The sequence below is a fragment of the Scyliorhinus torazame genome, chromosome 11, assembly GCF_047496885.1.
Source record: "Scyliorhinus torazame isolate Kashiwa2021f chromosome 11, sScyTor2.1, whole genome shotgun sequence".
Lineage (NCBI taxonomy): Eukaryota > Metazoa > Chordata > Chondrichthyes > Carcharhiniformes > Scyliorhinidae > Scyliorhinus > Scyliorhinus torazame.
Window position 1 is genome coordinate 27,953,188 of NC_092717.1, and position 27,839 is coordinate 27,981,026.

A 27,839-nucleotide genomic window follows, 5' to 3' on the forward strand; every position below is an offset into this window, starting at 1 on the left:
AACCTGGTTTCCTGGCAGCGGTGCTAACCATTGTGCCGCTGCCCATGGGCTAGGCATTCAGTGGTTTTAGAACAATAAAGCAGTTCTTCAATAGTGAGAGAGAATGTACCTTTCACTTCCCGAGTGTAAATACTTCTGCCCAATTCTCTCAAAGCATCACGCAGGAACAACACTGGCTGTTGTCAGGCAGAACACTGTCCCTGGCCAACCCACCGGTTGCCAACCAACCAATTAAAATGACTTCCTCCACGAGCTGTTTGCTTCAGCCTAAGTCCTCTGCTTAAAGGCACATTCTGAATATGAGCCCATGCACCAAAAATAATAAAATAAAATGGGATCAAAGAAAATAAACAGGAAAGACTCTTGTATCATCATCCAAATGCAGCATGGACCTGACCTACCCTCCCAGGTGGGGGTCTCTGGAAGCCCGAGCTCTGACTGAATATTTTTATTGCGGGTGGGGTGAGAAACTGGGGTAAGAAAGAAGTTTGCGGCAATTATTATCATTCAATTCTTCGGGGATTGGGCTGGTTACAAGATAGCTGTTGAATAGTTCTACAAGTATAAATTTCTACTTTTTTCATTGGAGCGTCAGGTTTCCAAATTAAATTGAATGATTTGGTGTTGGCTTCTGAGATGAAAGGCAGCACTTAATGCATTCCAAAGTTTTTGTGGGAGCATTAATTGCTGAAGCTATCTCAATCTGGTTAATAAACCACCCACTAGGGCTGAAAGTTAAGCAAAATATGATTCCAACTTTTCATTTAATTTTCAGTGTATTTATTATGTGATTGGAATTCTATTCATGTTACAACTGGTTTACTTTTGAGCAAAACCCAGTGACCTAATATCAAGTGTCCCTAGCTAATGATTGTAGCAACTAATTGGGTCATGCTAGGAAATGAGATTTTTTTTTTTTAACCCCCAAATAAATAAATGTCTTGCACTAATTTCTCCATCCAGTTTGAGATTGCGTGAGATGATGAGGCGCTCGCTTAGAGCAGCGGGCTTGGGGCGACATGAATCTGGTGCTTCATCCAGTGACCATCAGGACCCAGTATCTCCCCCGATTGCCCCGCTTAGCTGGGCACCAGATCCACCTGCAATTGATCCAGGTTAGTGTTTCCAGATTTTATGACGCAAGAATTTGCTGAATTCTGGTTAAAGTTCTAGCAACAATATATATGAGGATTTGAAGAGTAATTTCACTATATCTTGACTGCGATGCAATGAAGTTTCATTAGGTATTGGAGTGCATTTGCAATGTAGACAGCCATCTAGGACAAGAACAGCTTTCCTGTAGTTAATGCACATATAATTTTGAGTGTACATACGAAAGAAAAAAGTTTGATTTTGCTGAAGAGGTAAAATGGCTATATTCCCTTTCAGTGCAAGCCCATATGTTCAGTTGTAGAGAACTTGTGTGACTAGCCATTTTGATCTTGACGTAACCAGACTTCTCGCACTTCTAGACAAAGTTAGAAGTGTCTGAATAAGAATGTAAGACTTGTGTTTCTTTCAAGCCTTTTGTAACCTCAAGACATCCGAACTTTCAGACAAATAAATAGCGTTGAAGATTTCTAGTGTAAGCAACACTTTCTAGTACAGTCCCACAACAGTAAGGAAATAAACTGATTTTAGTGTTGGTTGAAGCAGAAATGAAGACCAGGGCTCCCAGCTGAACCCTGAAATAAAAACAAAATGCTGCATAGCATTCCAGACCTTCCAGCTCCTGGTTTGTAGCCCTGTAGATAACAGCACCTCAAGCACAAATCTGGTGTTCTAGATTAATAAGGAGATCAGGGGTCATGAGGATGAGTAACTTATCAGCCATGGCGGAGCAGACTCGATGGGCCGAATGACCTGTTTCTGCTCATGTATCTTTAGCTCGTATAAACTCAGCAAGTCTGACAGCATCTGTGGAGGGAGAAACAGTTAAGTTTTGAGTCAGTGTGACCCATCTACAGTTCTATAGAAGAGTCATGCGGATTCAATATTAACTCTGTTTATCTGTCCGTAGATGCTAGCAGTCCTGTGTTCATCCAACATTTTCTGTTTTTTATTTCCGATTTCCAGCATCCGCCGTATTATGCTTTTACCAGGTATACCCTGTTGTTTCTCTTTTAACAATGAGGTCTTTTGCATTCACTTAAGAGGACAGTTGGGACCTCAATTTAACATCTAATTTAAAAAGCTGCCGCCTCTGAAAATGCTGCACTTCCCCAATGCTACTGGAGTTCTGAACAAATGTCCATGACCTGAAACGTTAACGGTTTCTCACTCCATAGATGCTGCCTCATATGCTGAGTGTTTCCAGCATTTGCTGTTTTTATTTACTCCCCATTACTGCACTGGTCTGGCAACCTAAATCATGTGGGAGTGGGACTTTATCCCACATCCTTCTGACTTGGGTGAGAATGCTACTGCTGTGCCAAGGAGGGCACTTGTCCTTTCTACTCAAAAAAAGGTTATAGTGACATATATAGTTCATTTAACTTTTGAGTGATTTAAAACATTTATTTGCATTTCACTGATTCTGGGAGCATATTTCTGATATTAAGTCATCAATAGCTTTAGGAATGCACCTCCATTGCTTAAAATTAATGTTTCTGAATTTGCGCAAGTTTAAATATTTTCCTATGCTTGGCAAGATTTTCAGTAATCTTTCACCTTTTTTTGTTCAATCGTTTGGCAACTGCAGTCTTGGATGATTTTCTTTTCATGTCAAACTCTTTTGAGTGGGTATATACCAATATTCAAACGTTCTATTGATGCTGGGATCTGGTGATCTGTTTATTTTGTCAGATTACTTCTGGTGAGGGCTTACACAAATTGTGGGACTTCAAAATAATCCATTGACTCAAGCTCAAGGATTTGGGCACTTAATGATATGGTGAGGGGCTGTATAAATGCACATATATTTATTAAGGGTCGGTGGTCTACTCTGTGCAATACATTGGTATAGTGAATGTGTAAGCCAATGGTGGATAGATAGTATAGCAATGGATAATTTAGCCTTTAAGTGACTGTGGAGTCAGGCCTGTTGAAGAAGAGTTCCAACTTCAGACAGATAGAGTTTATCATTGCTCATTGAGGTTGTTCAGAGAACAGACAAATCAGCGCAACAATGGAATGGCGTTCACTCAAAACTGAGGACAAGATAATACCGTCTGGCGTTAACAACCTGTTCTTTTTTGTAATGAAAATCTCAGACTGCTAGTAAAACCAGAGTAGTGTTTAATTGAACATTAGCCGTGGCTGACACTCATTGATAATTGCCAAAACTGTGACTGGGTTATTGTGTAACAGTGATCTCATCTCCATTGCTCTGCAAGCTATTATGTCCTGTGTCACTCAATAAATACAGATCTAATAATTGGAGCAGAAAGGATTAGTCTGAGGATAGTATACTACCAGCAGCTGCGCCAGAGCCAAAAATATGTTATAAAGCTGTGGCAATCTTTTCCAATCCATGAACTTATGGATGGCTCACATCACCTTCAGTTTGGTTAAGTCTGAGAGCCATAAATTGTATTGGAATTTTTCCTCCCAGCATCCCGTTTACTTCTTTTCTCCAATTTATATGTTGGTTCCATGTACCAACCAAGTAAGGCATATTGATGTGAGCAGGCAAAATGTAATGTTGAATTATATATATATATATATGTAGTCCAAAAAGTTGAATGCATATCCAAATCTGAACTCCTCAAATGCAGGTGTTTATTGAACCATTAATGGCTTAGATTAGTATATCACTGAGTCAGGCATTTTGTGCTATAAAGGAAAGCACTTCATAAATTCTCTTGGACTGGCTGTGTTAAGTATTGTCGTTAAAGTGGATGTAATCTTTGGAATTTGGCTCCGTAGAAGCACCTAGCTTAAATTTCAGGCGTTCTTCAACCTGCATGCCAATTAATTAAATTTTCCCATTTCGGTGCATGTTAATTTCGGCTGGAGATTAGAAAAATGTGTTGGAAAGTTTTTAAGATGGTGTTAAAGTTTCGCGACAATTTCTGGTGCACTTTGTACGGTAAAATGTGACTACTGCAGGAAGTTAGTTATCTTTCAGAGAAGGCCTCTCAATAGTTTAAAAGAGCCAGGCAAAGGTCCAAGAGTGCACTTCGCTAATGTTTGCATTCTCATGCCCTGACACTGATTTACCGACTCTATTCCTGACTCTAGTCTCTGTATCGAAGCTTGCCAAAAGGGGCCCAAAATACAATGATTAGTTGTGTGAGAAAACTAATTCCACTTTTTTAGCAGAAGAAGCTGCAGTTCAAAGGAATGATTATTCAGTTAAAAATTCTGCTGCCAAGAAACTTTTGACTTTGAAAACCAGTTGTATGTAAAGCAGAAATATTATCATCAATGTTGGAGTACATATTTGAAATGATCAGCCAGTTGGAAGATTGTCACACAGCAAAAAGAAGTTCCAACCTCGGGCGAGTTTGTGAATTAAGCACGACCCGCTGGAGGTGTTTCGATTGGAATATTTTTGGGCTGGAATGCTTGGGTTGGGAAAGCTCTTTTCTTGGCTGTTTACGGAATGTAGGCATTGCTGGTTAGCCCAGCATTTATTGCCCATCCCTAGTTGCAGCTCCAGATTGTCAGCCTCCTGAGTGCCAATCACGGACCCAGCGAATCCAGCACTGTTTCTCATCGGAATCGATTGTGTTCTATGTGGCCCTACCACTGTGAAAATTATTTGTCATGGATGCCAAGTCTTGAACTCCACACCAAAGGGCAGGTCCTGATGCTACAAGAGATTTGGGAGGTTGACCAGATGTATTGGAGTGTGTATTTCTACATTAAGATATCCAGATATTGCAGAAAATACTTGAGATTCACGAAATCCATGTTAGCGACCAGTCACAGCCCACCCATTTACTTTATTTGCAACCAGAATAGTCAGAAAAATTATCTCCAGTGACTGCAGTCTTTTCCACACTGTAGTATAAAAGGTACCTTCCGTTCTTAATTTGAGCATTCTGGTGTTCTGTGAACATCGTTAATTACAACTGGATCTGAGGAGGGTCTGGCAGTTAAAGTTGTCTGGCTGCGTTATTTGTTCTGACTACCTGAGGACAATTCTGTTTGAACCTCTGCATTATCCAATATGCCCAATTATGCCGCTTGTGCATTCAAGCCTAATGGTAGCCTCCAATTCTGAGGCTGTTTCAGCTGTACTTCCCTTCATAATTGTCCCTGGATTTCTTCAATCTGGATGGAACAATCATGGTTTTCAGATGTAATCTAAGCACATTGTAAGTGTAAATTGTGGTTTCATGTAGCTGTGATAATTTCTCTCCCCCTTCAAATGCTGTGCTTAGCCTTGGAGGACATGGCTTCAAAATGCCTGGGACCAGCAGTGGTGATGTAGCACACAAGCTGTTCAGCTTTGAACAATATTGCTCTTCTGATGGGGCAAGTCTCTCAAATACATTGTGGGCATCCATTGCTGCTGCAATTAATTGTTCAGTTAGGACCATGACCCTCCTCTTTCCCCATTGTCCGGCAAATTTCTCTGCTTCATGGAGGGATTTGAAAACAATAATGAGAATTGTAAAATTAACAGGCCACTGGGAACTTATGTAGGTTAGCAGGCACAGAGCTGATGGACTATTGATTATTGCAACAAAATCTTCCACCTTGTATTGGAGTATGTCAATAAAATCCAAACATCCACCTTGAGGTAACTGGAAGCCCATAAGAACAACCAAATTAATTTTGTTTCCCCAACACACCTCCCCTTTTAAAAATCAAAATCAAACATTATTTTAATTGATGATTGACGATATGAGAGGTCCTACTTGGCTACTGCTCCATGTGCAACATTAAGTTACACCTTGTCCTTCACATTTGGTTTAAAGCAGCTGTTGTAATGTACATGGTGTCAATTCATTGTGCTTTCCTGGAACTAACGATAGGTTGGGAGTTCAGTTTTTCAGTTTATTCTATGTAGAAAGTTTGGGATTGAGAACAATTAAAGCCCCTAGTTTTCAGGCTGAGAAAATAAAGGACAATACAGCTCCTGCTCCACAATCACCAGGCTCAGTACAATAAGTACTCAGATGTAAGAATGTACTTCATGTTTTTGCATTGCTGTATCTTGGTTAACTCAAAATACCTGTAATTTTGGAAATGTGTAGGTGTTTTATAGTCTGACTTGTTGAAAAATGTGATTTTATTTTGGATATTTCTGGTTTTAATCTGAATCACAATTATCTTCCCAAGTATTTTGAGGGTTTAAGGTGTCCACCTGGAGCAGTTTTAACTTTTAGGACATCATCTGGTGTTTTCTGGTCCACCCAAATGGCTTGACTAGTTTTTTAAATTAAAATACATTTTAATAGTTGTACGCCAGTTGTATGCAGCGAGTTTAATTATTCTACTGTTAATGTATATTGAATTTTTGATAGTCAAGATGAGAAGCTATTTTTTGATTTATCTGAAGTCACTGCAAACTCTTCAAACTTCCTTTTGCAGTTTGAAGTATTTGAGAAGTTTCTGATTTAACTTATTTTTGAAAGACTTATAAACACTGAGAACTTGTTTCTTTATTTTTGGAAACCCAAGAGAACTTTGCCTACTTGTCTCTGACATTCATTTTCAAAGCATTACGCTTTGAAATGAATACTCTGAGCAGAATGCTGTCTTCTGGTGAAAGGTTTTGGTATCCCCACACAAAATCTTGTGGTTCAGAAAGATGTACAAGAAATTGCAGCAAACTATTGAATTTTACCACTTGGAGTCCCTCCAAGTTGAGTGGAGGAAAGGAGCATTTTTTAAACAAAGTGTCTTTGTCGGGGATCGTTTTGTTCTATTGATGAACGTCTATATTCTGTTTACTGAAAGATGGTGACATTGATTTTATCCTGGCCCCAGCTGTGGGATCTCTTACCACAGCAGCATCTGGTACTGGACAAGGACCAAGCACATCTACCATACCAGGTGAGGATTTAAGTTTATTTTTTCTCCACGCATTTTCTTCCTCAACCTGAAAGTTTTGACTTGTGCTGGAGTCGGTTACCTTGCTCAAGGGACCTTTCTTGTGTGATCAGTACAGGCTTTATCAGACTAAGTTTTATCCTAACCTCACCTATTTTGCACTTTTTAAGTAGGTGTCATTGGATAGAATAAGTAGGTGTAATTGGATAGAATTCAAGAAGGGAAATCCTGTGGAACTTTCACCACATTGGCCGCAGAACACTAAGACAGCCCCTCATATTCTTATTGCCACATTTTCTAAGAGGTCAAATCCTTACCAATGGCGACATTGGCCATGGTGGTTGCAGTGGCAGATTCAAATTATTTTCACAGATTCCTGGCTTCAGATTTACTCTTCTGTTAGTCATAGCAAACTGACTGTTATTTGCATATCGTTTTCAAAATGTTTACTTTTAATACATATTGATGTGCTTATACCAAAAAAAAACATAATTTGAAACCGCCTATCTCCCCATGTGAAAGGCTATATTGATTATTCACAAAGGACTCTTTTCAAGTTGGTGGAAGAGATTGGGCTCTTCGTATTTCTCAGCAACCCTGCATGGTTCCATCTCTTAACCATAGTCACTGATGCCCATTTGTTTTCAGCACCCTTTTATTATTGGCCTGGCTGAGCTCACCTACCTCTTAGCATCAATTGGGGAATATAATCTGGGAACCTGGGAACATTGGTTCCAGTTCCAAAGAAGAGTCACATGGGCTCAAAACGTTAACTCTGTTTCTCTGTCCATAGATGCTGTCAGACCTGCTGAGTTTTCCAGCACTTGTTTTTATTTCAGATCTCCAACATTTGCAGTATTTTGCCTTTATTAATTTCCTGGTTGACATGGTACATCAGAGCTAAGAAGGTTGCAGGCTTTATCAGCAAGTACTACTGTAACTAACCAAGCTGTTACACAATTGACTGTTCATTTTGTTTCTGCATATTACAAAATAAAACTTTTCATAAATTCATAAATCACAATTTAACCTTTAAAATACCTTTTTGTAGAGCGCCTTAAATTTTTTAGCTTCTATACAGTGTAATTTTTTATACTGTTGCTTGATTTCTGTTTTCAAAGTGACTGATAATGACATTTTTCTTTAAAAGTACAAGACCTCATTTTAGGAGATGTGTATTTCTCTCGGTCTTCTCTGATCAGAAGATCCAGATCTGCTCCTTTTTTGCCTTCTAGTTTGTCATTGTTTACTAAGCTGCACTCAAAAGTACTCATTTGCTCAATTTAAAATTTAAATGCAGAAAAACTATCTTAAATGAAAGAATGATGTTTTACTTCTCGTACACATTACATTTGGGTCTCCTATTAAAAGAGCAATAAATGCTCGCTAATGTAAAATTCCATATTAATTTGTAGAATAGTGTTTCACTTCTAAATGACCTAGCTCTAATATTAAAATTCTGCTCTTGTTCTGGAATCATCTTCGAGAGGGAATAACCCCTGGACCTGTTGTAGCCATTTTGTTGTCTTTTGTCACTTTACATTGTGCCGCCCACCCCCTCCAACCAAAAAATGCAGTTTGCCATCCAAGCTTTTGTGTAATTATTCCTGAAATGTCGCAAAGTTGTCTTTTGCATTAAATTATTTAAGCTAATTTTTGTTCTTCATCTTTACTCCCTATAAGTCTGTGTAGATTCACTCTCCACTTTGGCTGGTACTGTCCAATTAGTTTTTTCAATTTTTATTTGTTATTTTATGTCTAGAGGCAGGCAATCCATTGTAGATTAGGGTTCAGAGCTCATTATGAGCTTTTAATTTGCTGGAAAGGATTTGCATAAGAAGTTGGCTTCACTTTGTGCTTCTGCAAGGTTCTTTATCGTTCATGAAAAATAATTTGCGCTGAGACTAAGAATCAGATAAAAGACAATTGTTCCATTAATCATTCAAAATAAGAGGATATAATGAATCATTTGGAAACAGCGTGGGGTTTGACCGGAACTCTTGATCTAATCCATAAACCCTTCCAATCTAAGCAACAGTATGTTATTCTGCTACCGTTCACAAACAAAAGCAGGGAATAAAAAAACACTTGAAATCTTAATGGTAACATGTGATGAAATAGAAACTGGGCATAGATCCAGATACATTTAAAGGAACACATCAGTAAATCACAAGTCAGCACAGTTGGGAAAGAGATCTGACATAACTTTCATGCCCACCCTCTGTTTTTTTTCAAGTGGGTATTTTCAGATAGCAGCTTATATGGGAGGAAACGCCCAACAGCCTTATTTATTTGAAGGCAGCTGTTACTCGGGTTCTTTGTTTACGGCATTCATTTTTAGTACCTGTTGATTTGTAAATTGCAGGAATAAAAACAAATATTTTATATCTGATGCAAACTTTGGAGGGATGAACTTTGCTGTATTAAAACAAAGCGTGAGGAATGTTTTTCCAATCTAGAAATTATTGCTTTTGAAATCAGAATGTGAGCGTTAAACAGGCATTGATTTTCTTCAGAAAAATGTGGGTGGCGGGTGAATGCGAAATTCCAAATGGAAGAGGAAGAAAATAACAGATTCTGTACAATTATAGGAGAGCAGTTAAATATATATTTCAACGGACAAGTTCAAAAAATGATTTCCTGGTTGTTCATGTGGAGCATAAACAACATAATCCAGTTGGACTTTCATGGCCTGTTCTCTTTCCAAAAACAAAAAGTACTCTCCCTGCATAACATTTTCTCGACCCAGTTTGTTGCAAGGAGCCAAATGTGATCCTAGGCTTAACTCATCCTCAGGAACATGTTTGACAGCTGTGTGTTGCCTCCCCCTAACAGGATTATTGAGATTGGGCATTTATACACAGACATCAGTCAGGCCCAGCACTTTGAAATTACATTATGTCACATGAAAGTACAATTCTTGATCCATGATATGGGCTTATGCAAGGCCAAGTGTTCTGTCATTGAATTTTGTTTGAAGTCGAGAATTTATTGGCATTAGTGAACTGCAATACACTGCAGTATGAAAAGAATCTGATCTAATCTAAAGCATACTTCTCTCCATTTCACTCAATATCATTTTGTTTTTTCCACTCTAGGACCTTCATCTGAGCCACCTGTAGTGGAGTCCAAGGACAGAAAAGCTAATGCTCACCTGATCTTAAAATTACTTTGTGAAAGTGTGGTACTGCGACCATATCTTCGAGAATTGCTTTCAGCCAAGTAAGTAGTGTATAATTCAAACAGCTTCTATAACACAAGTGAAACTTAATCAGATGTAAATTTGGTATAAAAATAAAGTGAAGGTTCTTGAGATATCAGTAAGAGTGTTGCATCCTACATGCCAGCATTGTAGAAACTGGCGTGAACAGACAGCCAAAGATTCGAGTACAGCTTTGAAATGACACACCTGAAAGTGTATGGCAATGGTGACTTCACCTTTGACTCCAGATGTATGAATGCCGTTCCTTTTTATGTTCGTGTAGTCTCTACAAATAGAAACAGAAACATAATTTGGTTCCATAGCTGTCTGTGGCTTCAAATTCCTACCCAAGTGAACACAAATTCTCTAGGCATATAAATAAATAGTGAAAGGGTGGGTAAAAGGAGGAGTAGGGCTTAAAGAGGACCTATAAAGGAATTTACACATGGAGGCAGGGAGCATGGCTGAGGTAGTAAATGAATCCGTTGCCTCCGTCTTTACCAAGGAGGTAGATGCTATCCAGGCCATGATGACAGAAGAGGAAACTCTTGTCACTTGAAGGTTCAAAACTGAGGCTGAACTGTTGAATAGACTGTCGGTACATAAAGGTTGACAAGGCACTGGGACCGGGTGAGATGCATCCAAGCATATTTGAGGAAGTTAAGGAAATCTTTTCAATATAGCACCGTTTAAAAACATATTACACAAGTACAATTACAATTCTAGACTCAACCATTCTCGCACCCACAATGAAAACCAACCGAGACAAAAACCCCAAACAAATCCTCATCCCCTCCCTGACATCTGACTATGACCATTTTCCTGAAATAGGGAATGAACGACTGCCACCTCAAATAGAACCCTTCCACCGAACCCCTCATGCTATACTTGACATTTTCCAAGTACAAGAACTCCATGAGGTCACTTAACCATGACGAAGCACGGGTGAAAACGGAGTCCTCCACCCAAACAGAATTCACCTACGGGCTATCAGCGAGAAAAAGGCCAGAGCATCTGCCGCGCACCCGTCTGCAGCTCCGGCGAGTCCGAGACCCCAAAGATATCCACCAAAGGACAAGGTCCCAACTCGATACCAAGAATTCCTGACATTGTTTCGAAGGAGGGGACCCAAAAGCTCTCCTGTTCTGGTCTTGCCCTAAACGTAAGTGTGAGATTCACTGGACCCTGTGATCAACGCTCACACCTGTCCTCTACCTCTGGATCCCCCTTCCACTCAACCATGCCCTGAGATGTGCCACCTTGAACTAAATTAAGCTGGACTGAGCACACAAGGAGGTGGAGTTGACTCTGGAGCTTTACTTCCCCCCCCTCCCTTCCCTAACCCATCTTCCCCCTCCCACTTCCAATTAATCTCATCCAATGGAACTTGCTTCACCAACACCAGCTGACTATAAATATTCGATATCTTCCCTTCCCCCAGCTCAACCATTGAGAGAACCTATCCATCAAAGAAGCGAGGGCGTTGAGCGAAAGGAAAGAATCCTTGCATAACGAGTTATGTACCTAATAATACCCAACACAGATTAATTGTTAGAAGCTGGAACCTGCCCAACCACTTCTCAAAACCAGCGAACTTCCTGTCTATAAACATGCCATCAAGCCGCTCCAACCGCCCCCACACCCCAAATCGCGAGTCCAAGGCCGCTGGAACTAAACGTTGGTTACCGCAGAGTGAGGCTATCAATGACATGTCACCCAGCTTAAAATGTTGCCTAAACTGTCCATATTCTCAGTGACCACAACCACAGACTAAAGTCCACTTCGCAGGGTAATCGGAAGAGGAGTTGCAATCAAAGCTATCAAACTAATGTCTCTACAGGCACACCTCTCCACCTGCCCCCATATGGATTCCGTACCCATAAGCCATCCCCACATCTTGTCAATATTCGCCATCCAATTCATGACGTCCTGCCACCCAAACAAAAGAGAATTTTATTGACTGTCATAAAATAAATATTTGAGAAGGAAAATTGGGAGACACAGAAATAAAAATAGAAACCTTGGGAGAATATTCATGTTTACTGACTGGACCTTGCCCACCAGTACAGAAGGAGGTCATCTCACTTCCTCAAGTCAGCCTTGACCCCATTTACCAGACCCGCAAAATTTAGTTTCTGAAGCGGGACCCAATCATGGGCCGCTTGGGTTCCCAGATAACAGAAGCTGGACCTGGCCAGGCGAAAAGGTAACCTGTCCAGATCCTGTCCTTGTGCGATTTACCGGAAAGCATTCACTTTTGCCCAGGTTCAATTTATATCCCGAAAAGAAAGCAAAACTCCTGTTGCTCTCTTTGGTTGGCTCTGAATATGGCGGTCAATATTTCGCCTTCCTTAATTCTAATTACATTTGCTCTAGAGTCGCCAGGTATCTTTTGATACCGCCACAAGGTACAAAACCGAATACTGATCAAAGATTCGGTACACCAGTTAATTAGTTCAAAGTCAATGCTTATTTCTTTACACACACAGTTAAATCTACTCATGCACGAAAACTCTACAAACTAAACTATCACTATTGCTAAAGCTTACACTTGGCTTCGGGCGCCCACACAGTCAGAGGAACAATGGCCGTTGTTCGGATCTCAGGCTCCTGGGGTCGAAGTGGTGAAGGGGAAACAGCTAAGGTCGTCCGCCTGGTAGCGAGCGTTGACTTACTTGCTTCTGGTGCAGCTGGTGGACGGGTGTCTCCGCTGTGAGAGCCAAGTCCAAGAGAGCGATTCTCTCTTGGGGGCTCCTTCTTATACCCAAAGGGGCTTTGCGCTCTTTTGGACGGGCCTTGAACTTGGCCCCAATCAATTGGGCCTTTTCTTGATCATTCCTATTGATTTCATCCAATAAAGGGCTGGGTGCCCTGATGGCTGGGCGTGTCCTAGGTGGCCGTTGGCCTGCTTTGTTTCGGTCTCCTCTGGCGCCGGGTGCCTGCCTTGGTATCGGTTACTCAAATGTTACTCTTTTGTTCCCGGAGATGGGCCATTAGTATGCTAATGGGCCTACAGTTTTGGTCTTGTCTGGGAGCTGCGGCTCCAATATACAGCCAAGCTCTGAACCTGCTTGTTTTCTCAGCACTGTCCATTTTCCCTGCAATCTTTGCAAAGTGTCCATTTTGTAATCTGGAAGTGGCCATCCCAGATGGCTACACTCCAAAACAACTCATTATCTCATCTACACTGGAGAGAGGGTCCGTCACATACAAAAACAAAGCACCCGTGTTCAGAGACGCCCTATGCTCTCCTCCCCCTCAGATGATCTCAATGCTATGGCCAAAGGCTCAATTGCCCAGACGAGCAATAGCAGGGACAATGGGACACCCCTGCCTCCTGTGTCTCGTCAGCTGGAAATATTTTGAGCTCAAGTCATTCGCATGATCGCTTGTGGTGGGGGCCCTACATAGGAGCTGGATCCAAAGATATAAATTTAGGTCGAAAACCAACCCTTCCAAGGATCCCGAACAGACACCACCGTTCCACCTTATCAAATGCCTTTTCAGCAACCAATGAAATAATTGCCTCCGGCTCAGGGGCTCAAGTGGGGGACAGAATAGCATTAAGCAATCGCCAAATATTGGCTGACAACTGCTTACCCTTAACAAACCCAGACTGGTCTTGATCTAACCTCTGGAAGGCAGGGCTCCAAGCTCATTGAAATACCTTTGCTGACAACTTTGCATCTATATTCAATAATAAAATAGGATGATACGATCCACATTATCGGTCCTTATCTTTATTGTATACAGATCTGGGTGCCACACTAATAGGAAGGATGTGAGCACACCGGAGAGAGTGCAGAAGAGGTTAAGGATGGTTCAAGGAATGAGAAACTTCAGTTATGAAGGTAGATTGGAGAGGTTGGGATGGTTCTCCTTGGATATTTGAAGGAGATGCTCATAATCATGAGGGAGTTGGACAGAGTAGATAGGGAGTTTGCACTCTTAAAAGGGTCAAGAGTGAGAGGACACAGATCTAAAGTCATTTGCAAAAGAAACAAATGTGCTGTGGGAGAACTTTTTCACACAACGAGTGGTTTGGGTCTGGAAGTGTGGTGCAGGCAGGTTCATTCGAGGCATTCAAGAGGACATTAGATAATTATTTGAATCTAAACCGATAAATGGGTAAGAGAAAAGACGGGAATGGCACTAAGTCAAAATGCGCATTTGGGGAGCCAGTGCAGCCACGATGGGCAAAATGCCCTCCTATGCTATAAAGAATTTAGGAAAGGTAGTGGATGATGAGGACGTGGGAAGAGAGTCATGAGTGCAAATTGAAACTTGCTCCATTTTAATCCATGCATATTTCAGCAAGGCAAGATAACTGTCATCAGCACAAGGTGTTTTTCCTCTTTGGCAAGAGTGTGCTGCAGTAAATAATTTCCACTAGGCAAAGGGTAATAATTTGTGCTCTTGAGTACCAGAATTTTAGATTATGCATTTTTATATCTAATATATTTTACTTTTAAATTGTGTATCTCAATCTTGACTCTCCATTCTCAGGGATGCAAGAGGCATGACACCTTTTATGCTAGCCGTTGGTGGAAGAGCTTACCCAGCCGCAATTACCATACTAGAAACTGCACAGAAAATAGCCAAAGGTATCTGCTTTGTCATCTTAAAAAATATATATAGATTATGAGTGAGCCTCTGAATTTGTCGCCTTTTTTCTGCTCTGTTCAAAATGGCCTGGGGGGCAATGTTTTCAGACAGCCTTTTTTTACACAAATCTTCACTGTGTTCAAGTGCTTTGACCTTTGTGTATATGCACCAGAACAAGAGTTGAGCAAGTCACCAATATTGGGGTCTTCCTGTATAAAATTCTGCATAATTGTCAAGCTTCAAATAAGAATTCATGTTACTGCTGATCTTGGGTCCAATTTATACCTGGTAATCTTGGTCTTTTTCGTATCTGCCACCTGGAGGCTTTTCCAAGGAGGAAACCTCAAATATCAGTTGGCATCATTCCTACAGTTTTATGAAACAATTTAAAGGCCCGTCCTGTTATTTTATCCAGTGAAGTCTCTGTTCACATTTCTGATAAGTCAAGAACTCGAGGCAATGCAAAATTCATGCCAATATTGCAGCTGTTGGGTTTCCTATGGATTTGGAATTAAGGTCTCACAAGTCATGACCTCAACTTATACTCTTAGATTTTCTGGAGACAGCAAATTTTCTTAGTCCTCTCCTACTTTTCAAGGAATCTTTTTTTAAGTGTATCTTAAGACTGTCTAGAACTAGCAGAACCAGAAGTGTAAAACTTGAGTGAAGGAAACCACCCTTTAACATTTAAAAGCTCGCCAAACCTGTGGAACTGTCCCATATTTGTAATTCAGAATCCTATCTAAGCAAACATAGTAAACCAGCTACGAAATGATTGTAAGAGTGCTGTCTCAACCAAAGCTTTGTTCTGTAATGCAGTAGCTGACAGTACCAGCCTTTGTTGATGAGGGCCTGAATTCAATTTTTTAAAACTAGTTCTGAATACCAATCCAAATATTTGTGTTCTTAACATTCAGCATCTTTTTGAGTTATTTCCACCCTTAATCAGAAACCAGAAATAAATAGCGCCATGAACAAATTTTAGCTGGTTGAAAATTAGAGTGGAAACCATGGGACAAGTCAACTGCTTGCCTCTGTGATTCTGCAGGGAGAATACAATAAATACAGAACTGGCGTTAGCTGGAATTTTGTTGCTTAAGCTGCTTAGTTTCTTTCAAAAATGGCTGAGACTCATTGTAATCCAGAGTTCATTTGGCTGTTATGGATCACAACATTTGCCTCGAGAATGTGTTGTTGAATTTACCTTTGCAAACACAGCTCTTTGTCCCTCACTTCTAGCTGCACAATGTTTTATGTTTTGAACCTTTCCGGTGAAGAAGTCACAAATTATAATGGGCAATTTTCTTCCTTCTCAGGCGATGTCTCGAGTGAAAAGGAAGAGGATGTGTTTATGGGCATGATTTGTCCACCTGGTACTAATCCAGATGACTCTCCATTGTATGTTTTGTGCTGCAATGATACTTGCAGTTTTACCTGGACTGGAGCAGAGCACATCAACCAGGTACTTGTAACAAATCAACTTAATATTGTGCGAATAGGTCTAATTGAAGTCAGAGTGCAAAAGACTCCAAGTCAGCAATTAGATATATCTTACAAATATGTATGTACTTTTAATTCAAATCCTACCTAATCCTCATTTTTTTGGTCTCATCGTTGTCTTCCTCATTGTGTCAAACTCCATAAAGAAATGAAAAGATAGTACATAGGTGGGCGAAGAAAGTGCCAAATTCCAAGAGACCATTCTCCACTGGTTTCCCGTTTTGCGCAGTGCTGTATCTTACACCCAAGAAGAAGTTTTCAGAGGAAGCTGTCCTCTGAAAATGGTCAACTTCAAATAATTTGGAAATTAAAAGCCCTTTTACAAATGTACTCAAATATTCTTTACTCATTCATTCCTAAACCCTCAAACCTGTGGAACCTCTGTTCTCCCTTCCTCCCCCCCCAGCAATCCACAACCAATGTGATTTATTTTGTCTAGGCCCTACAGCTGCACCCCCCCCCCCCCTTCCCCCAATCCAGAAATTATAGCCACTTGTGTACAAACCACTTGCTTGACTTCACAATTAGTGGATGTGATTTTAGCCATCTTGGCCTCAAGCTCTGTAATTCCCTCCCAAAGATATTCTCCTCTTTTTCTCTTGCCCACCCAAACTCCGCCGCCTGCCCTTGTGCTCACCCTCACTCGTGCAGCCCTTTTCTTCTCTATTTGACCAAGTGTTTGGTCACTTGTAGTTACTTCCTCCTTTGGCGCAGTGTCACTCTTTATCCCATTGTGATTCTGTAGTAAATTGGCACGTTTTACTACCTGAAAGCATCTATATAAATACAAGTTCCTATTTGTCTTCTGTTGTACTGCCTTTATTTTAGGAAATGTCCTGTGTTATGGGCCCAAGTTTCCTAATAAAATAATGGCTGCATTTGCTGCTGCTGCCATGTATGTGCAGTTGTATATTGATGGTAGGCCCAGGTTAGCGGTCGCTGGTGTTTGTCAGGGGCACTGTGCAGCAGGGCTCATTTGCAGCCATCGCTGCCCCCTGACAGCAGCTGGAGATAATGTTGTGAATTTCTATCCCGGAGTGACAGTGATGGATTTTGAAAATGTATTTTATTGGGGGGGGGGGGGGGGGGGGGGGTGGTTTAGAAGGGAAGGATTATCATATGGGAAAGTAAAATCTTTTCCTGCAGTCATGTTGGTCAGTGCTTCTAAACGAGGTCTCACTATCCCAAAAGTGTAAGTGAATTGTAGATTCCTCTGAGTGTTGGATATATTGCGCCTCCTCCCACGTTTCCTCCACCTGCCATTCTGGGGTTCCTGGCTGCAGGATCCAGTAGTGATGTCGTTGGATGTATGCATATGCACAAACCAGTGCACATGCCCAGATGCGTAACAGCAGCCATCTTGCACAGCCATATTCCGTTGGCAGAAGACAGTGTAAAATAGTATAGTATATTAATATAATTTGGAGTTAACTGTATGTACTGAAGTTTTATGCAAAATTTTGGTAGGATATTTTTGAATGTCGGACATGTGGATTGCTGGAGTCTCTCTGCTGCTGTACCGAGTGTGCAAGAGTATGTCACAAAGGGCATGACTGCAAGTGAGTAACTGTACCATTTTAAATTGCCTAAGTATTCCATTGATTGAAACCAAAGCAATTGTTTAAATACTTGTTAAAAATCTGATGAAATCAGATTTGAAAGCAAATCGTTGAGAACAATTACTAATGTATTTTAAGCTAATTACCTTTGTGATTTATTTTTTAACTCTCATAGCTATGAGAACATGCAGGCAATCTGCTGCCATTTGTCTCCCATTAATGCTGTGTAACCAGCTACATGAAAACATAACAGTTTGAGCTGACATACCCGTAGTTTTCAAATCAAACATGGCGAAGATTAAACCCCTGTCATATGGGAAATCATGAACATGGATTTGTGTATTATCCAGTTAGACACACTTATGAATAAGGAACCATAAGACATAGGAGCAGAATTAGGCCACTTGGCCCATCGAGTCTGCTCCGCCATTCAATCATGGCTGATATTTTTCTCATCCCCATTCTCCTGCCTTCTCCCCATAACCCCTGATCCCCTTATTAATCAAGAACCTATCTACCTCTGCCTTAAAGACACTCAGTGAATTGGCCTCCACAGCCTTCTGCGGCAAATAGTTCCACAGATTCACCACGCTCTGGCTGAAAAGATTCCTCCTCATCTCTGTTTTAAAGGATCGTCCCTTTAATCTGAGATGGTGTCCTCTGGTTCTAGTTTTTCCTACAAGTGGAGACATCCTCTCCACGTTCACTCTATCCAGGCCTTGCAGTATCTTGTACGTTTCAATGAGATCCCCCCCTCATCCTTCTAAACTCCAACGAGCACAGACCCAGAGTCCTCAAACGTTCCTCATGTGACAAGTTCTTCATTCCAGGGATCATTCTTGTGAACCTCCTCTGGACCCTTTCCAAGGCCAGCACGTCCTTCCTTAGATATGGGACCCAAAACTGCTCACAATACTCCAAATGGGGTCTGACCAGAGCCTTGTACAGCCTAAGATGTACATCCCTGGTCTTGTATTCTAGCCCTCTTGACATGAATGCTAACATTGCATTTGCCTTCTTAACTGCCGACTGAACCTGCCCATTAACCTTATGAACAAGGACTCCCAAGTCCCTTTGTGCTTCTGCTTTCCGAAGCATTTCTCCATTTAAAAAATAGTCTATGCCTAGATTCCTCTTTCCAAAGTCCAAAACCTCACACTTTTCCACATTGTATTTCATTTGCCACTTCATTGCCCACTCTCCTAGCTTGTCCAAGTCCTTCAGCAGCCCCCTTGCTTCCTCAGTACTACCTGTCCTTCTACAGATCTTTGTATCATCTGCAAACGTAGCAACAGTGTCTTCAGTACCTTCTTCCAGATCATTAATGTATATTGTAAAAAGTTATGGTCCCAGCACACCACTAGTCACTGGCTGTCATCCAGAAAAAGACTCCTTTATCCCCACTCTGCCTTCTGCCAGTCAGCCAATCCTCTATTCCTGCCAGAATCTTACCCTGAACACCATGAGCTCTTAACTTATTTAACAGTCTCCTATGCGGCACCTTGTCAAAGGCCTTCTGGAAATCTCAATAAATCACGTCCACTGGTTCTCCTTTGTCTAACTTGCTTGTTACCTCCTCAAAGAACTCTTAACAGATTTGTCAGACACGACCTCCCTTTGACTAAGCCGTGCTGACTTCCTATTTTGCCATGCACTTCCAAGTGCTTCGCAATCTCATCTTTAATAACGGACTCTAAAATCTTACCAATGACCGAAGTCAGGCTAACCGGCCTATAATTTCCCGTCTTCTGCCTCCCTCCCTTCTTAAACAGTGGTGTTACATTAGCCACCTTCCAGTCCTCTGGGACCCTTCCTGCCTACAGTGATTCCTGAAAGATCATCACTAATGTCTCCACAAATTACTCCGCTGTCTCTTTTAGGACCTTGGGGTGTAGTCCATCCGGTCCAGGTGACTTATCCACCTTCAGACCTTTCAGTTTCCCCAGAACCTTCTCCTTCGTAATGGTCACTGCACTCGCCTCTGCCCCCTGGTTCTCCTGGAGCTCGGGCATCCCACTGGTGTCTTCCACCGTGAAGACCGATGCAAACGGCCTAACCGGGTTAGGCCGTTTGACCCCTTGAGCCTGCTCTCCCATTTGATGACGGCTAACCTGATTGTGACCTCCACTTCATTGTCCACCCTAAGAATCTATCTAACTTGGCCTTAAAAATTGCTCATTGACACTACTTTCACTACAATCTGGGGGAAATTAACCACCCTAAATTCTCCTCTGCCATCTTAATGGGAAACCCTTTCTTTTTAAACTGTATGCCTTAGTGTTGGTTTCACCCAGAAGGGGAAACATCCTTTCAGCGACCTCATGTTTCAATAAGATCACCTCTCAGTCTGCCCAACCTTACCTCAAAAGATAACTCCTTTATCCCAGAAATCAGCTGAGTGAATTTTCACTGCATTGTTAATTTAATTATAATCTTTTCTTAAATGCAGAGACCAAAACTGTACACTGTATCAGATGTGGTCTCACCATCTAATGCAAAGCTTCCTACTTGTGATTCATGCCCGAGGAGGCCCGGAACCTTTGGTACTGTAGAGTTCTGTAATCTGTCTATTTAAATATTAAACCAAAAATAAAATGCTGGAAAATCTCAGCAGGTCTGGCAACATCTGTAGGGAGAATAAAGAGCTAACCTTTCGAGTTCAGCTGACCCTTTGTCAAGGCTCTGACAAAGCTTTGACAAAGGGTCATTGGACTTGAAATGTTAGCTCTTTTCTCTCCCTACAGATGCTGCCAGACCTGCTGAGATTTTCCAGTATTTTCTTCTTGGTTTCAGATTCCAGCATCTGCAGTAATTTGCTTTTATCCAGTATTTAAATATTATGCTGGTTTTCTGTTCCTGAGAAAGTGGACAAGTTCACATTTGCCCATATACTTCATCTGCCAAATTTGTGCGCATGCACTTTATCTATATCCCTTTGTGGACTCTTGTCCTCTTTACAACTTACTTTCCTACCTATCTTTTGTGTCATCAGCATATTTAGCAAACATGCATTCAATCAGAAGGTATATTCCCTGCACCATGAGTTCTTTCCATAACCTTTGATGAGGCACCTTGTCAAATTCACAGATTCCTCTTTATCCACATTGCATGTTACTTAACGAACTCTAATAAATTAATGAAACACTATTTTCCTTTCATAAAACCATGTTGACTCTGCCTGCTTCCATTGAGATTTTCAAGGTGCCCTGGCATTGCATCCTGAGTAGATTCTAGCATTTTCCCATGACTGGCTCTGAACTTCCTTGAATTGAGGAATTACATTTGCTGTTTTCCAGTTTCATGTGTCCTTGAATATTCAGGTACCAGTCTTTGCGTCTTGCAGTCATTTCTCTATAATGTCTATCAGATCATACATATTTATTTCTATTTGAACTGACAATTCATCCATTTTGATCCAAATGCTGTGTGTATTCAGAAAGAGAGCCTTTTGTGTTTTTACTTGTTTTTTTTTAAAAACAACCTCTGGCGTTATCTGCTGGTGCACTCTTGCATCCGTATGTTCCATCCCTTCCTGCTATGTTGTTAAATCTTATATTGCTATCATGCAAACTTGCCTTGTTCTCTCACAATTTATCACATCGTCCCTTGTTTGATCCCTCGCTCCCACAATTTAGTTTAAAGCTCTCTCTACCCCCAAGTTATATGACTCACCAGATCACTGGCATCTGCACAATTCAGGTGAAGACTGCCCCAGTGGCACAGCTCCCACTTTGCCCAGCACTGATGCCAGTGTCCCATAGATCAAAGCCCATTTCTCCACACCAGTCTTTGAGCCACACATTCATCTCCATAATCTTATTTCGCCTATGCCGGTTTGCTTGTGTCTCTAATAATCCAGGAATTATTACTGTTCAAGGTTTGCATTTTAATTTAGACCCTACTGCTCACCCCAAGCAGTACCTCTTTCCTGGTCCTGTCTATGGTGTTGGTATCTCCAAGGACCATGACCACTGGATTCTTCCCCCTCCCATTACAAGTTCCTTTCCTGCCCAGGGCAGATGTCTCAAACCCTGGCACCAGGCAGGCAACGCATTCTTCTGGACTATTGTTCTTTGCTGCAGAGAACTGTCTATCCCCCTGACTATACTGTCTCCTACTACCATTTGATTCCTATTTACTTGCACCACTTGAATGGCTTCCTGTACCAACGTACCATGGTCAGTTTGCTCATCCACGCTGTAACCTTCATTTTGTCCATACCAGGCTGCAAGAACCTGGAACTTATTGGACTCTTCTACCATCTCTATTCTTATACCTGCCTTGCTTGCAGTTACACCCTCCTGTCCCTGACCAAGGACCAAATCCAAAGACCGGTTCTAAGTCGGGTTTGAATGCCTTGTGGAATAGCTTCCCCCTCCATGTTGCATATCTGTCGAAAGCTCAGACTCCAGCGCATTAACTGAGCTGTTTCTCTAGCTGCAGCACGATTGCCGTGGATCACACTGGCATCCACAATGTTCTCTCACTGCAGCTGCAACACATCATCTTCCCTACTATCTTTAGAGCATTCTAATTCACTAATAAAATCACATGGTAAATTGTATTATTGTATTTAATGTCTGTAGTCCTGCCGGCGCTTGTGTTCTTTCTTCATGTGATGTTCTACTTATCCTGATTACAATTCCCTCGTTTAGGTGAGGTAAATAGAAAATACTCACTCTCACACGTGCGCACACGCGCACACGCACACACACGCGCACGCACACACACACACACACAAACAAACAGTCTCACTATTTTAACTGCTCTCTGTCCCAAAGTCTCACTGTCTTTACCCCTCTCTGCCCCACGGGGTGTCAGTTTTTGATACAGTTATCTATTCTTCAATTCCCTCCCCATGTCAGTGCTAACTTTCATATCTGCATATCTGGCTAAACAACTTCTCTCAAAATTAACCTTTTGTGCCACCAATTTAGTGCTTTTCTAGAATTCCGATTCACTTGGAAACCAAAACTCTTATGACTTTATTATGTGGAACTCTATCTTCAGGCTGAAAAGGACGTCTCCTACTGCATATTGTGACTGCTGGGAGAAGTGCAAGTGTAAAACATTGATTGCAGGACAGAAGTCTGCTCGTCTTGATTTGCTCTATAGGCTCCTTACTACAACCAATCTCGTGACTTTGCCAAATAGCAGGTAAATGTTTGGAATGTTATGCAACTAGATCTAAACCAAGTGGCAAAAGTGACTGAGAATAGCATTTGTGTAATGAGCTGCATTGTAGTGATTGCAACAATTTGTGAAATTGAGCTACATCATAGTGATTGCAGGAAAGAATTAAGATGTACATTTATGATATTGGAATCATCTGAAATGTGGAAGATACAACTTTGCTCAAATCAGATATTTTGCATTTTTGTATAATCAACCAAGATCTAGCCTCAGGATTATCTTTTCTGACTAAATCACCTTTTAACTCTGGCTTCTTGCTTTAAAATTGTACGTCCTGAACTTGCCCAGTGTTTTTATTTTGCATGATGTCCAAAATTGCCACGCTCTGCCTAAGGGTCAACTGATTTACTGGCAGTTAATTCTTACCACAGGAATGTTGGTGTTCCATGGGGAATCTCTAATTCTATTTCCTCTAAGCACTATAGCATCAGGCACAGAATGAGATGTGTTTTAAATGCAATCCGAATGAATAGCGCCAGCCAGACACTTTTATTTGGCTTTGGGGAAAATGCCTGGATTGTCTCGACTTTTGACCTCTTATGTAGCCTTTGGACCGCTCTAATGCAGATGCCAGCAGCTCAGAAACTCTTAAAATTCTAGTCCCAATGAAATAGTTCTGAAGTTGCTACTGGTCTGAAAGACACATAATTACAAGAAGCTGATTCGAGCAGTAAGTGCCATTAACGTAGTTCCCTTCAGCACAAAAGGATTGTGCGTGCTTTCTTCGCAGCTGTGGAGAAAAGTATTTGAAAATTAGTTTTGCCACGATTAGCTAGTAGGGACTAAAGATAAATGGATGAAAAGAGCATGAAGTTAAGTAGAAATCTACTAAACCTTTCTCTTAAGGCTACCGAAGCATTACTTTATCACCAGTTTCTTCACTGGTGCACTAAACGATTGTTGCCATATCAGATGCAAGTCTCTTTTGCATTTCACACATTTTCATCTATGTTTAAACCTTTTCAGGGGTGAACATCTGTTGCTCTTTTTAGTGCAGACAGTTGCTAGGCAAACTGTGGAGCACTGCCAGTATCGGCCACCACGAATAAGGGAGGATAGAAACCGCAAGACCGCGAATGTTGAAGGTTTGTACAATTTGTGGACCACTTCCATGAGAACTAAAGTACAAATGTGTGGAAGTTTATAGTCTTCTATCAATGTTTTGAAAGCTGCTTATACTGCGTATAAAAAGTTATGGAGATTAAATAATGGATGAAGTTACAAGTCATTGAAAGATCCAGTGACAAATTAAATAATTTTTTCTAGTTGGGGTTTGTGGAGGATTACTCTAGATCCCATTTGAAAATTTGGTGATGATCTCATTTACATCTTGGGCTGTCACCATGGGAAAGTAGAAGGGGAGAAAAAGAAAAAAGAAATCAGTCATGGGATCAAACGCCCTTTGATGCAAGGGAGAAAAACTCATTGTAAATTATCCGTCCCTAATAAACACTGCACAAATTTAACACAAATAGTGGATAATTGTTTCTTTTGAAACTTTAAATTTGAGTAGCAACTAATTGGCGAGTATCACCATTAAGGTAACTACCACCCATGTTCCTACCCATTTAGGAAGTACTACTGACTAGATAATCCAGTACTAGCTGATATAATGACATATGCAAATAAGCATAAATTGTCAACAAATAACAGAATTATTTGCAACCTAAGTAACCATTCACTATCAATTTCCAGCTGCCTTTTAAAGATTTGGAAATACCTTTTCAACTACTGTTGGATATTTGATTCTGAGCTATCAGCTTGCGAACAGAAAATAAATTTACATTTTGTTTCTAATCCCTCAAAAATTGCATATGCTTGCCTCGTTTTAAATTTAATTTTCGTTTCCCATTCCAATTATTATTTCCTTGCAATCAGGTGACCTGTTCCAAGGTCCATGTTAATGCTACTGTGCCTACAGAATCCCAACTTCCTAAATTCTTAAATAGTGCAGTGTACCACACAAGTAGTTAGTTGTATGCTTCTAGCTACTTTAAGATGTATATTCAGGGGGGCACAGTGGTCAGCACTGCTGCCTACTACATTGGGGACCTAGGTTTGATCCCGGCCTCAGGTCATTGTCTGTGTAGAGTTTGCACAGTCTCCCTGTGTCTGTGGGTTTCATCCCCACAACCAGTAGTGGGGGCATGGAATGCACTGCCTGTGGAAGTAGTTGAGTCGGAAACATTAGGGACCTTCAAGCAGCTATTGGATAGGTACATGGATTACGGTTAAATGATATAGTGTAGATTTATTTGTTCTCAAGGGCAGCACGGTAGCATTGTGGATAGCACAATTGCTTCACAGCTCCAGGGTCCCAGGTTCGATTCCGGCTTGGGTCACTGACTGTGCGGAGTCTGCACGTCCTCCCCGTGTCTGCGTGGGTTTCCTCCGGGTGCTCCGGTTTCCTCCCACAATCCAAAGATGTGCAGGTTAGGTGAATTGGCCAATGATAAATTGCCCTTAATGTCCAAATTGACCTTGGTGTTGGGTGAAGGTGTTGAGTTTGGGTAGGGTGCTCTTTCCAAGAGCCGGTGCAGACTCAAAGGGCCGAATGGCCTCCTTCTGCACTGTAAATTCAATGATAATCTATGATTAATCTAGGACAAAGGTTCGGCACAACATCGTGGGCCGAAGGGCCTGTTCTGTGCTGTATTTTCTATGTTCTATGTCTATGTTCTATGTGCAGGTTAGGTGCATTGGCCATGCTAAATTGCCCCTTAATTGGAAAAAATAAATAATTGGGTACTCTAAATTCATATTTTATAAAAAGATGTATATTCAGAAAGAAGGTCCTTTGTTACTCAGCAGTTCTAATTCTTCAAGGAAAATTGCCAAACAGGCTGAAATATGTCCCACAAACTTCAGATGCATAATCAAACAAAAATGGATGTCCAGCTGTAGTGCAACAAAATAGGACGGGCGACTAAATATGGCTCGGGTGGGTTTTAAGGGTTAACGGTCTTCAAAGGAGAGGGAGGTGGAAAGACATCTGGTTTAAATGTTGGATTGTGTTGCCTTGGAGTCTCATCTCTCACCAAATGTTGGTCTTATGTACATAAATCTGTCCAGTAACCCAAGTAAAAATGTCAGACCTTGTATTTGTTCTCCTTGTTGCACATGAACGCCCAATGAAGTTGTGATATGATATTGGCAAGTAATGGGAACAGTTGAACACTAATTGAAAGTATTAACATAAGAACTAGGAGCAGGAGTAGGCCATCTGGCCCCTCGAGCCTGCTCCGCCATTCAATGGGATCATGGCTGATCTTTTGTGGACTCAGCTCCACTTTCCGGCCCGAATACCATAACCCTTAATCCCTTTGTTCTTCAAAAAACTATCTTATCTTTATCTTAAAAACATTTAATGAAGGAGCCTCAACTGCTTCACTGGGCAAGGAATTCCACAGATTCACAACCCTTTGGGTGAAGAAGTTCGTCCTAAACTCAGTCCTAAATCTACTTCCCCTTATTTTGAGGCTATGCCCCTAGTTCTGCTTTCACCTGCCACCTGCCCGCATCTATCCTATCTATTCCCTTCATAATTTTATATGTTTCTATAAGATCCCCTCGCATCCTTCTAAATTCCAACGAGTATAGTGCCAGTCTACTCAACCTCTCCTCGTAATCCAACCCCTTCAGATCTGGGATTAACCTAGTGAATCTCCTCTGCGCACACTCCAGCGCCAGTACGTCCTTTCTCCGGTAAGGAGACCAAAACTGAACATAATCCTCCAGGTGTGGCCTCCCTAACACCTTATACATTTGCAGCATAACCTCCCTAGCCTTAAACTCCATCCCTCTAGCAATGAAGGACAACACTTCATTTGCCTTCTTAATCACCTGTTGCACCTGTAAACCAACTTTTTGCGACTCGTGCACTAGCACATCCAGGTCTCTCTGCACAGCAGCATGTTTTAATATTTTATCATTTAAATAATAATCCCTTTTGCTGTTATTCCTACCAAAATGGATAACCTCACATTTGTCAACATTGTATTCCATCTGCCAGACCCTAGCCCATTCACTTAACCTATCCAAATCCCTCTGCAGACTTCCGGTATCCCCTCCACTTTTTGTTTTACCACTCATCTTAGTGTCATCTGCAAACTTGGACACATTGCACTTGGTCCCCAACTCCAAATCATTCTGTAACATCTTCCTGCATATGGGAGTTGCACAAATGTTTGCTCTTAATGTCACAGCTGCAGAATTCACTCCAATGTTTTGAAACCGAGGAGGAGAATTCGGTATCAATTTTCATGAGCTATCAAATTTTAAGTAGCTGGAGCTGGATATGGATGTGGTCCAGCAAGCTACCACTTAAAAGAAACTTTAATATTTGATTATTTTAAGTGATGGTGCAGTATTAACGATGGAAAATCTTAATTACATATTACTTCTGCATTTATGGTTTGAGTGCATGATTGAAGCCTGCAAAGTGCTCAACCTTTGTGACTATCTAAGTGATTAGGACATCATTGTCCTTGGAATGGTTGCCTTGCTTTGGAGTATAATGTAAGGATGAATGATGTCTTTGAACGTTGATCATTGGTTTGGTTTGATTGGTTTTGAGTGGATGTGTATTACTAATAGCAATGTAAAATCTATTACATTACTTTTGTCCTATTCCTTCTCAGATTCTGATATGCCTGACCATGATTTGGAGCCTCCTAGATTTGCTCAATTGGCTTTGGAGCGTGTCCTTCAGGACTGGAATGCATTGAAATCTATGATCATGTTTGGATCACAGGAAAGCAAGGACCCGTAAGTAGATTACACAAATTACTTGTTTGTGCCTTGTATACCATATGAAAGCAAAGAAAAACATT

General features: G+C 41.1%; 1 protein-coding gene across 8 annotated transcripts in view; it reads left to right on the top strand.

The window, feature by feature from the left end:
- ubr5 (ubiquitin protein ligase E3 component n-recognin 5) overlaps window positions 1-27,839 on the top strand; it is a 184,708-nt gene that overhangs the window by 108,512 nt on the left and 48,357 nt on the right. For all 8 annotated transcript variants that reach the window (XM_072467077.1, XM_072467078.1, XM_072467079.1 and 5 more), the window contains 9 exons: window positions 964-1,115; window positions 6,856-6,951; window positions 10,047-10,170; window positions 14,657-14,754; window positions 16,072-16,217; window positions 17,723-17,814; window positions 22,825-22,971; window positions 23,974-24,092; window positions 27,648-27,774. In XM_072467077.1, the coding sequence (XP_072323178.1) occupies window positions 964-1,115; window positions 6,856-6,951; window positions 10,047-10,170; window positions 14,657-14,754; window positions 16,072-16,217; window positions 17,723-17,814; window positions 22,825-22,971; window positions 23,974-24,092; window positions 27,648-27,774 (1,101 nt within the window). The remainder of the gene's footprint in view (window positions 1-963; window positions 1,116-6,855; window positions 6,952-10,046; window positions 10,171-14,656; window positions 14,755-16,071; window positions 16,218-17,722; window positions 17,815-22,824; window positions 22,972-23,973; window positions 24,093-27,647; window positions 27,775-27,839) is intronic.